The sequence below is a fragment of the Antechinus flavipes genome, chromosome 6 (genome assembly GCF_016432865.1).
Source record: "Antechinus flavipes isolate AdamAnt ecotype Samford, QLD, Australia chromosome 6, AdamAnt_v2, whole genome shotgun sequence".
Taxonomy (NCBI): Eukaryota; Metazoa; Chordata; class Mammalia; order Dasyuromorphia; family Dasyuridae; genus Antechinus; species Antechinus flavipes.
In genome coordinates, this window is record NC_067403.1 from 201,320,576 (window position 1) to 201,333,094 (window position 12,519).

Sequence of the window (12,519 nt, forward strand, 5' to 3'; positions counted from 1 at the left end):
TCTCTGTCTTCTAATTCACTGGAGATGTACTCCCGCTCTGTAATATGTCTAGGAAAGATCATTACTGGAGTTTTATCAGAAGGAATTGTGATAACCCCTATTGTTATCCTTGACAATAATCCTAGCAGATGTAGGGGATCCCTGTTAAACTGTGGATTTGGCAGCCAGTTTCTGGAAATTGATGTTTTTGATCCGGTGTCTTGTCTTTGCTTTTTTTCTTAAGAGTTTTCCTTGGTACTCATATGATAGGTTATGCTTTGGTTAGATTTATTGGTGAAGGATATGAACTGCCTTTATGAAAACACTGGAAGCAACAGACCAGTGGATAGAATATATTCCTGAGGTGCCCAGTTTGTTGGATCCCTTGGGTCAATAGCACATTCAGCTATTATAGAGGAACTGCATTTGATCAGGCAAATACTGATTAACAGCCTTATGAATTTTTATAGTATTTGTATTTTTCAGAGTCCCTTCTCATGAGAATCCCATAACATACCATCCCTTTAAATCAGGATTTGGTGGTTCATAAACTTAGAGCTCAAAGGGATGGCAGGGGTCATTTAGTCAAGAAAACAGATCCAGAGGAGTGTAGAGACTTGGCCATGGTCGCACAGCAATGATGGAGCCAAAGTTTGAACACCTGGCTTTTGATTCTGAAGCCCCTGTTCTTTCTGTTATGTGAAGCCCTGAAAGGTTGTTCTTTGCTGTCAAGGTCACCCAGGTCTAGTCCTGGATCCCAAGTCTGGGATTTATGACTGTCCTTAGCCCTTAATATGTGTGTTATTTATGGGTCTTCATCTAGGTTCTGATTCTTTTTGCATCTCTTTATGCTGCCCCAGCAGGTGAATTCTGCTGATTTTAAAGCATCTGAGTTGGGTCTCCATCTTTGGTTTTTAGCCTTTTACTGCCTGTATTGCTACTTTTTTTTTTAAAGTAGCTTTTTATTTTCAAAATACATACAAAGATAGTTTTCAACATTTATCCTTGCAAAACCTTGCAAATTTTCTCTTTCCATCCCTTCCTCCCCGCTTCCCTAGACAGGCAATCCAGGATAGGTTAAATATGTGCAAATCTTCCAAATATATTTCCATATTTTTCATGCCATATAAGAAAAATAAGATCAAAAGGGGGAAAAAGTGAGAAAAAAAAAAAAAATATAGCAAGCAAATAACAACAAAACAGGTAAAAATACTATGTTGTGGTCCATATTTAGTTCTCATAGTCCAGAATGCAGATTTTCCTCTCTATCACAAGCTTATTGGAAATGGCCTGAATCATCTCATTGTTGAAAAGAGCCAAGTCCATCAGAATTGATCATTACATAATCTTCTTGTTGCTGTGTACAATGTTCTCTTGATTCTTGGGTTATTTGTAGATTTTTCTTGTATTTTAGTTATTTTGGTCATCTGGATTATGATTTTAAAAATCTTTGACTATAAGCCTTGTGTGTTTTTTCTGCCAGAGCACTGAAAGATTGATAGTGTTGAAACATCTCAAAACATCTCAGGTAATTTTTAATCGTTAAGAAACAAAACCAAAGAAATAAAGATTAAAAAAAAGCATCAGAAAGAAAACTTAAAAAAAAATTATTTTATTAAAAAAATAGAAAAAAATGAAAAACAGAAAAGAAAAACAAAACAGAACATTGTCAAGTGCCCAGCAGAATATCAAGGAGGAATCAAAATAATATAACAATAAATTGCCAGTCATGAAAGGGTATTCAGTAGTAGAAGAAATTAAATTTATAAGTATCCATCTTTTCTTTGCTTCCTTGTATTTTATTCTTTTGTTCTCTGCTGCACACCTTTTTTACTTTATTCTTTTTTCCTCCTTTATCCTCCACCTTCCCTAAGTAGGCTATAGTTAAATACATATATATACACCCCCCCCCCCTACATATATATCTGTATATAGTCAGACACATACATACATATACATACATATTTATATGTAAACATGCATCTAAAACAATATTAGTATGACTGATGTAGATTTCTCTTGTTTGAATCTTTTAAGTTTGACTTTGTCCAAGATTACTAGTCATACTTTTTTTCCCTAATGAATTCTTCTCCTGATTCTTATTGTAGTGTTTGTGTATATCTCTTCTTTCCTATCCCTACTAATTCTTCTGCTTTAATTCTGATCCCTAACTTGCTTTGCTATTACTTAACCTCCTCCCTCCCATGGATCCTTCTCTTTAGCTTCTTCCCCCATCCTTTGCTTCCCCTTCAGCCTGTCCTTCCCCTCTTATTTATTTAAAAATTTTGAAGGGTGCTATATCCTTCATGGTATATATGTAGTGTTTTCTATTTAACCCATTCCTGATGTGAATGGATTTTCAGTACTACAAGCCCTCCTAATGCCTCTGTCTATTCCTCTGTACCTCATTTTTATAACAATTTATATTTTTACCTTTTTCTAGTTGATTTTGCTTTTTAGAGTCAGATTATACTCAGTTTTGCTCCAATCCTTTTTTTAAGCTGCCCATTTGCCTATGTCAGTCTTAAACATATGGTATACATTTCTATGTAAAAACATAAATGATTTGTCTATGGCAAGTTCCTTGAAATTAAAATTTGATATTGGCTCTTACATGTTAACTTTTCTATTGAATTTAGATTTAGTTGAAAGAAACCTCTGAAAATCTGCAAATTGTTGAATGTTCATTTTTTTTTTTTCATTCAATATTATGGATAATTTTGCTGGATATATTTTTGGCCAGTCTTAGTTCTTTATTTCCAATATATATGATTCTAGGACCTGTGGTCTTTTAGTGACTGCTGATAAATCCTGGATTTAATTCTAATTGTAACTTCAATGTATTTGAATTGTTTTTTTCTTGTTTCTTGAGAATTTTCTCTTTGATCTGGGGATTTTAAAAATTGGCAATAGTACACTTATGTGGTTTCCTCACAGGATCTCTTTGGGATGTGATCAGTGGATTTTTTCTGTTTCTACTTTCCCTTCCTGTTTTATCATTCCAGGACAGTATTCTTGTAGGATTTCTTGCATTATTATATCAAGATTTTTTTTTGGTCACAACTTTGAGGCAGTTCAGTTATTCTTATATTTTATTTTCTTGATCTGTTCTCCAGGTCTTTTATCTTTCTTATAAGATATTGCACATTCTGTCCTATTTTTTCATTCTTTATATTCTATTTTGTTATTTCCTTGTTTCTTCTAGCTTCATTGCTTCCCCTTCCCCAACTCTAAATTCAAAGAGTTATTTTTGTCTTTATGACTCTTTTTTTCTGGTTAGTTAATTTTATTTTTCCATAATCATGTTTTTCTTGGATGGTTTTTCTTTCTTTCTTTCTTACTTTTTTCATTTGATTTTTAAAATTCCTTTTGAGTTCTTCTAGAAATTCTCCTTGGGCAGGGAGCCATTTAATGTTACTCTTTGGGGTAGAAGAAACTTTTTTTACTTCACTGTCTAAAAATCTTTTGAAGGGGAACTGACTTCCTTATTCCCATAAGACGTTTCTATGGTTGAGATCTTTGCTGCTTCGTTTTTTTTTTTTTTTTTAATGAATATTAGTATGTGCTCTTCTAATTGTAGGTTGGGGGATAGTCCCTGTAAGCTTTAATTCAGCTTTCCCCTTTGACTTGGAACCCCCAAACCAAGAACTAGCCCTTCCTGCAAATGCCCACAAATGCTCACAGTCAGCAATGTCTCCATTCTCTCTCCCCCTCCTCCCCCCACCCTCCCATGCACTCACTGGATTTGCTGACTCCTTCCCACTTAGAGCTTGGTCTCTGCACCACAGCTGGGCCTGGTGTTCCACTTTAGCCGAGGTTTTCTTAGTCTTCCTGATCTCAGACCCTGGGACCCTCAAGCAGCCTGGGAAATGTAAGTTCCTGTAGTTCCTGCTGAGGCTCCAGCCAAACCCAGCTCACCCCAGGGCTCCCCACTGGGTGTTTTTGTGGAGCTACCTCAGAGTGTTAGCATTTCACACAGGTTAATTTAGGCCCGGAGTCTGTTTTCAAATCTCCTTGGATTGAAGTAGGAGAGCACTGTTCTGTCCCAAATCCTGATTTTTCACTAATCTATGTTCCACCTTGAGGCACAGATTTGTTGTTAGTGGGGGAAATTTGAAGAACTTGAAATTTAACCTACTCCACCTTCTTCCCAGAATCCTCCCAGAAAGAAAACTGCATTAGGATTTTATTTTATGATTTGTATTGGAATGAACTAGAAGTATTTTTTTGCCTTTGTTATTAATTTGATAAACTTCATGAGTAAGAACAATTAGCAGATTCATTAGTTGCTCACCCTTTTCACAAGTATAATTGTTTAAATCTTGTCTTATTATTCAGAGGTATGTTATGGCATACAAGTCTGTTTTCCTGGGATGAAATATAAGATTTGTGCAATTCAGACATCTGAAACACAGGATTAGTCATCGATATCTTTTACATAAACCAAACATTTGATAAAGAAATGTAGCTAAATCTATAAATTATGAATGTGATTAATGTTCTTTTCTGTATTGGACATTAGTTATTGAAAATGGGATATTTGCAGCTTTATATCCATAACTAAAAAGACAAAAATCAAGTCTTTGTACATTGGTAAGACATTTGTTTGCTTTAAATTAGTAGTTTACTCTGTTATGAGGAAAGTATAATATAATTTAGTACTCCCAGTAAAATATATTTCACAGCTATCTCTGATTCTTCTGATATAAATGTGGTAAAATTAACTTGTGGAAGAAAATGATTTGAGATGAGTTTGAAAAGTTTTGGTGACACCCCACCAAAAACTGAGTGAAATTTAAAGAAAATCTTTGGATTTTCACTTCAGCTTATTTCCTGAAAGTTTTGTTTTCTGTATTTCTGTTATATATTCATGATATTCTATCTGTTTTCAAAAAAGATTGGAGGCAACTTAAAAGATTTTTCTGTATAATTCTGCCTCTCTGTAATTTTTATCCATTTTTTTCTAGTTTTGGCCTCTGAGGCAAGCAAAACAAAAGGAATCTGTCTGCTATGTAACACCATTTCAAACATTTTAACAAAACTAAAACCTTTCCTTAAAGACTTATTTCATTTCTGCCAAATACCCCCTAATTTCTTCATACGATCCACCTTTGGCCACCTGATGCCCATCACCAATCTTCTTATTATAGAGCTTATAAGTAGTCTTCCTAAAATGTGGTATCCAAAACAGAATACAAGATGGCAAATGGGGTTTGACTAGGACTGAGAAGAGTGGGACTGATTTTCTCAGGACTGGGTGCTGAGCTTCTCTTGTTTTATCCTTGTGTCACATTATCTTGTATTAACTCACGTGAAGCTGTTGGCTCAGATGGAATTTCCTGTTGACCAGAATCTCCAGTGCTTTCTTGACTGAACCTCTTTCCAGGCATATCATTTCCATTTTGATGTTGAGGAGTTTATATTTTGAACTCTTATGTAAGAATCTATGTTTATCCATATCATTTTACGAAAAAAATATATATTAAGTAGTGTGATGCTCATCATTTTTTATATTAGTATATAGTATTCCCACAATTTGCTCAGCCATTTCCTAATAAATGAGCATCCTCTCAATTGCCAGTTCTTTTGGCATCAGAAAATGAGCTCATACAAATATTTTTGTACATAAAGGTTTTTTATCTTTAAAAAAAATTTCTTTGGGAAATAGACCTAGTAGTGGTATTATTGGGTCAAAGTATAGGCACAGTTTTTAACAGCCTTTCAGGCATAGTTCCAAATTGGTCTCCAGAATGGTTGGATCAGTTCACAATTCCAGCAACAGCACATTAGTGTCTCAATTTTCTCACATCCTCGCCAACATTTGTCATTTTCCTCTTCTGTCATATTCTGACATTCTTTCAAATGTTAGTATGGGCATTTCTGTCCATCTTCTGTCATGTGTCTGACAGGTATGAAGTGGTAGCACAGAGTTGTTTTAATTTGCATTTCTTTAATTAATAGTGATTTGGAGCTTTTTTTCATATGAATAGAGATAGCTTTGATTTCTTTTTCTGAAAACTGCCTATTAATATCCTTTTGACATAAAACTTTTTACCCTTTGAAAAAACTATAGCTAATTGAAAACCTGGGTATTGATATAAAATAATGGTGAAAATTTCCATTATAGAGGAAATGATTTTGAATTACTTATTCATCATTTTCAGTCCACAAAAACTCTTCCTTCCATGTTTGGGCACTTGAGAAAACTGTTCTGCTTTTCTTGAAGAAAGGTGTTTTTTTTCCCCTTAAAGTAGCTGCTTGATCATCTCTTGTTACTTCCATTATAGCACTTTTAAGCACCAAGTAGATTTTATTATACAGTAATATAGTATATGTTTCATATTCACAGACTTCATAGGCAGTTAATTATTTGTTATACCTAAGTTAAAATCTTAAGGTTAAGGCTGGACTAGACATAGCAGGAATTAGATTGTGAAATCTAGAAAATGTGGTGCTGCATTCAAACCCTAATTTTTTATTGTAAACAATTATTACTTAATTTGGTAGTCAATCAACAGTAAGCATTTATTAAATGCCTATATAGCCAGGCACTGTGCTAAACACCAGGAATGTGATTAAGAAAAAGAAAGACATCCCCTTCCCTCAAAGTAGGTTACAGTCTGATGGGGAAGACAACACACAAAAGGAAGATGAAAGAGGAACCTGGGGAAATCTTTTGCTTTTCCCTCTAGTCCTCCAATCAGAGGGGAGAGTCAGCTGAAGGTGCTGATATAGAATTGAGTTTCATAGCTGATGAGTCTCAAGATGCAGAGATTTCAGGTAATGAGCTTATCTTACAAGTGCCACAATATTGTGGCATTGAAATCAAGTAGCACAGTTGATCAGAAATGAAGTTTTATGGAAGCTTTATGTAGTAATATTCCCCTAGAGTGGGTAATATTCCAGTGAGTCTGGCAAGCAGGTAATGTAATAAAATCTGATGGAAACAGGCTCCACAGGAAAACTCAACCTGAGCTCTCTCATGGCTTAGCACTGCACTGGTGGGATGTTGCATTCCTAGTTCCTAGCACTTGCTGATTGCTGGCTAGAAATGCTATCCCATTCTTTTGGGGGACCTGATTTGCCATGGGATTTATATTTGTGACTACAAAATGCACATGAATGGGCAAATAGGATTCACTTGTAGAGATTAACTTTATAGTCATATTTGCTAAAGATGTAAACATTCCCATTTCAGTGGAGCTAACTTACGGTATAAGAAAATGTACCATAAGAAAATTTTGTTGGCTGATTTTTTTTAATGCATCAAAATTCATTTTAAAAAAATAAGCAAAAAGAAAAAACCCTTGAAAGTATATAATGACCAACATAGCCAAGTTTAGAAGGGAAGCAAAAAACTGGAAGACAGTTTTTGTAGCCAGTGTCTGTAATAAAGGTCTCATTTCTAAAATATATAGAGAACTGAGTCAAATTTATAAGAACACAAGTCATTCTCCCATTGATAAATGATGAAAGCATATGAACAGACAATATTCAAGTACAGAAATTAAAGTCATCCAAAGTCATATTGAAAAATGCTCTAAATTGCTGTTAATTAGAGGAATACAAATGAAAGCAACTCTGTACCACTTCACATCTGCCAAAGTGGCAAAGTTGACAGGGAAAAAAAATATATATATATGTGTGTGTGTGTGTGTGTGTGTGTGTGTGTGTGTGTGTGTATACATATATATATATTTATTTATGTTGGAGGGGATATGGAAAAACTGGGACACTAATACTGAAGTTGTCACCTGATCCACCATTCTGAAGAGCAGTTTAGAATTATGTACCAAAGCTATCAAATTACATATTCTTTTACCCAACAGTTTCATTACTGGGTTTTTATCCCAAAAGATCATAAAAGAGGGGAAAGGATCCTCATGTGCAAAATGTTTGTGACAGCCCTTTTTGTAATGACAAGGAACTGAAAATTGAGTGGATGCCCATCAGTTGGAAAATGGCTGAATAAGTTATGATATATAAATGTAATGGAATATTACTGTTCTGTAAGAAATGATCAGCAGGATGATTTCAGAGAGGCCTGGAGAGATTTACATGAACTGATACTGAGTGAACTGAACAGAACTAGGAAAACATTTACACAGTAACAGCAAGATTAGGTGATGATCACCTGTGATGGACTTAGCTCTTCAATACAAGGACTCCAAGATAATTCTAATAGACTTGTTATGGAAAATGCCATCCACATTCAGAGAGAGAACATTTGAGACTGAATGAAGACCAACACATACTATTTTCACTTTCTTTTCTTTCTCATGGTTTTTCTGTTTGATTCTTCTTTCACAAAATGACTGATTCTGCAGTTATGTTTAAAATGATTATACATGTATAATCCATATCAGATTGCTTGTTATCTTGGGGAGGGGAGAAGGAAGAAATGGAGGGAGAAAAAAAAATTTGGAACATGAAATCTTACAAAAATGAATCTTGAAAACTATTTGTAATTGGAAAAAAATATTATTAAGTGGGATGGGGGAAAAGAAAGTGTGTGATGATAATAAATATGACTATTGACTCTTCACAGCTTCTGGAACACAATGGCGGTTATGGAAATAACATGCAACATAGAGGTTCTCTCAATTTAGTGCCACAAAGTACTAAGGCCGTGGGGCAGCTCAGCAATGTGTACAGTGGAGGTATGTATTCATATTAAAACTCCTGAATCCATCTTCTTTTCATCCATACCATGTTCTAAATAGTTGTTGTTATCTTGTGAGCAGGGAATTTTAATTTTCTATTAAGCCAAACTTGCTAACATTTTGATAATACTCCTTTGCTTAATATTCACTCATTCCAATTTTGGTGTTAGTTTTCCTTATGTTTAATATCAGAATTTCTACACTAAAGTATGATTTTGGTGTAAAAAATCCTCTCAGTTTTACATGGGAATCTTTGATACAGAGCTGTGCTAAAATACACCTTTGCTTAACATATCCCTTTTTTACAATATAAATTAATAATACTAGATAATATTTTTATAGTACCTACTATGTGCCAGGCTCTGGGTTTAATGCTTTATAAGTAGTATCTCAATTGATTCTCATAAAAATACTGGGAGATAGGTGCTGTTATTTTCCCTATTTTACAATTGAGGAAATCAAATTAGACTTATTTAAATGACTTGCTCAGGTTCAGACAGCTATTAAGTTTCAGAGGCCAGCACTGCATCACCTGCTTTCATATTGTTCAGTAATATGAAAATGGGGTTGTCTTAGCAGTTTTGTGCTTTGCATATAGTAGATACTTTATAAATGTCTGGTGAATGAATGAATGAAGAGCATGACATTCTCACAGTTGATGTTTGAAGAATGAGTAGCTGAATTAAGAATGTAGGATCAAAATCCTCACGAAATATTTTGCAAGAGACCTAGGTGCTATTATTATCTTCTTGCTCTAGAATTTTTATTGCAGGTCATAACCTAGTGTAGTCTTAATCACATTAATTGCATCAAACCCAGCTTCCTGGAATAGGCCTAAGTTCTTGTAATCTTTATTACTAGGATCAGAGCCTGTCTTGATCTACATCTTGGAATGATCCTGAGTTAAGACCATTTAAAGCTCACATTCACCTGCACTTTGTTAGGACCTGCAAGATTTTCTCTTCTTAGAGAGCCTGCTTATCTCTCTCTTCACTCATCATTTTATTTAGGGTGCATAATTCACCTTCCCTATAGTATATAATAAGGATTAATATTCCCCGTCTCACTGGTAAGAACAGATTCAGGCCAGGCAAGGCCTGCTATTTCTACCTTCATAACATTTTTGGAATATGTCGTCTTTCCTCTGACGTAATCATCACCTTGGTTCTGGCCTTCATAACCTTGTACCTGTATTATTGAAACATTCCTGCTGGATGTTCAGCCTGCTCCAGTCTATCCCCATTATACTTCATCCTCTACTTAGCTCTCAACATGATTCTCCTGAAGAACAGGTCTAACCAGGTTCCTCCCATATTTAGTAAACTCTAGTGATTATCACATACTCCAGGTTCAAGTGTAAATTCTGTTTGATCCTTCTCCCACCTCCTCCCAGCATCACTTTTCAGTCTTCTTGTAACTGAACTGACCTCACTCTCTCTACCCCAACCCCACACCCACCCTATACCCACTCCTCCAAATGCCCCCCATCCAAAGACAATGGACTTCTTGCTATTCCCCATACAAAACACTCTTCTGACTCCTGTATTTTTCATTGTTTATATTACATGCTTGGAGTACTTTCTGTTCTCATCTCTGCTTCTTGGTTTCCTTCAAGTCTAGCTAAAATCTCTCCTTCAATAGGAAGCTTTTCATGATTCCCCTTTTAATTCTAGTGTTTTGCCTCTGCTTATCATTTCCAGTTTGTTCTGTGTAAATAACTTTTATGTAGATAATTCTTGGCAAGTTCTCTCTCCATTAGTCTCTTGGCCCCTTGAGAACAAGGACTGTGCATTTCCTTTTTTTTGTAATGTCATTGCTTTATACAATGATGAGTACATATTGGGTACTTAATGTTGACTGACCATGACACTTTAATCTTGTATCACTCATCATTTGATGCAAGATAATGGGGCAATTTATTTATTGATTTTTTTTCCACATTTAAATGTTGTTTTTTAAATTTAAAGTCATTTCTGTTGCGGTATTAATCACCCCTTTCCCCAATACCTTATCTGTTTTTATCTTCAGGGCCTAGGCTCCACAGATTAAGCCCAAGACCTCTATGTTCTTTTGTTACTACTATCCCCCTTGCTGGATTGGGTTTCTTTCTTTCTTTCTTTCTCTCTTTCTTTCTTTCTTTCTTTCTCTCTTTCTTTCTTTCTTTCTTTCTTTCTTTAGTTTATAGTATTTTTCACCTATTATATGTAAAGATGGTTTTAATCATTTATTTTTATAAGATTTTGAGTTCTAAATTTTCCATCTCTCCTTTACTTCCCCTTTCCCCAATATAGCAAGCAATCTGATATGGATTGTACTTTTAAATATATTTCCATATTATACATATTGTGGAAGAAAAAATCTGAACAGAAGGAACAAACCATGAGAAAGGAAAAAAAAAGTGAAAATGGTATGCTTCAATATACTTTCAGTCTCCATAGTTTTTCTTTGGATGTGGATGACATTTCCTTTCCCAAGTCTCTTGGAGTTGTTTTGCATCACTATATTGTTGAGAAAATCTAAGTTTTTCATATTGATCATCACACAGTCTTGCTTTTAGTGTGTACAATGTTCTTCTGGTTCTACTCATTTTACTCAGCGTCAGTTTGTGTAGATTTTTCCAGGTTTTTCTGAAATCATTTGCTCGTCATTTCTTTCAATGGAATAATGGTATTTCATTGCATTCATATATCACAACTTACTCAGCCATTCCCCAGTTGATGGGCATTCTTTCAATTTTCAGTTCCTTGTTACCACAAAAAGAGTTGCTGCAAACATTTTTGCACACGTGGGTCCTTTTCTTTCTCTCATAATCTTTTTGGGATAGAGACTCAGTAGTGACATGGCTGGTTTGAAGGTTATGTACTATTTGATAGCCCTTTGGACATTGTTTCAAATTGCTTTCAAGAATGACTGGATCAGTTCACGACTCTATAGATAATGCATCAATGTCCCAGTTTTTCCCTGTGTGATCATGGGGCAATTTAACAATTTTTATTTATAGTGTGAGTCGTTACCACGAATATTCATTGTTAGATGAATTAGGCAGCTGATAATCTATTAAAGTTAACTAATTACCTTTGTTCCTAACTACAGCAATCTTATATTCATTTAACTTCTTAGTACTTTTAGTTTAGTGTGACCCACATGTATTTATTTTTCTCACCTTTTCCCTAAGAAAAATGTCATCATTAGTATTTGTTTTGGTTGCTGTAGCAGTTGATCCATACATGTGTCATATATGGTAGTTTCCACCTAAGTATTTTTCTCCCTGTGTGAACATTTTTGCAGAGGTTAATTCATCTATTTAGGAGTATCATTTATTGTTATTATTTACATTTATTTATAAATGCTGCAGAAAGACACTTTGCATGAAATAGAAGATGCTTTGAGTACAAAGTAATAAATAGAAAGTATTTTAATCTGATCTTTTATTGCCAACTTCAGAATTTTGATGGAGGACCGAAATGACTTTGTTATGAGTAGTTATATGGATTACAGATGGAAAATTGACCTTTATTGAATTTTCTTCCTTTTTATATTCTTTCTACTTGGCTAAACTATGTTTGACCTGTTGCTGTTCTTGAAGATAAGGATATAGGGATGAATTGATAGTAATGCCACTAATTTTTTAAGCGAGTATATTGGCACTATACATTCATTTGTTTTGTCCTTTATAGCAGAATTTTAAAACGAAACCTTAGTTTACATTTCATAAGCAGTCATCTAATCTTACCTTGAAAATATATCGCCATTTACTACTGTGTATGGTAGCCTATTTCATTTTTGGACAGTTATAAATTGGTATTTAGCTTTTCTTTACAGCAAGTTTGTATCTCTTTTCAGTTTCCTTTCATTTCTCTCAGTTTTGTTTTATAGG

At 34.5% G+C, this 12,519-nt stretch overlaps 1 protein-coding gene across 2 annotated transcripts in view; it reads left to right on the top strand.

Moving 5' to 3' along the window:
* The window catches only part of GAK (cyclin G associated kinase), a 122,865-nt gene that overhangs the window by 44,617 nt on the left and 65,729 nt on the right, over positions 1 to 12,519 (top strand). The window contains exons 10-11 of one of the 2 annotated variants that reach the window (XM_051966106.1): positions 1,463 to 1,507; positions 8,528 to 8,639. In XM_051966106.1, coding sequence (XP_051822066.1) covers positions 1,463 to 1,507; positions 8,528 to 8,639 — 157 coding nt within the window. The remainder of the gene's footprint in view (positions 1 to 1,462; positions 1,508 to 8,527; positions 8,640 to 12,519) is intronic. The other variant, XM_051966107.1, reaches the window with a different exon arrangement.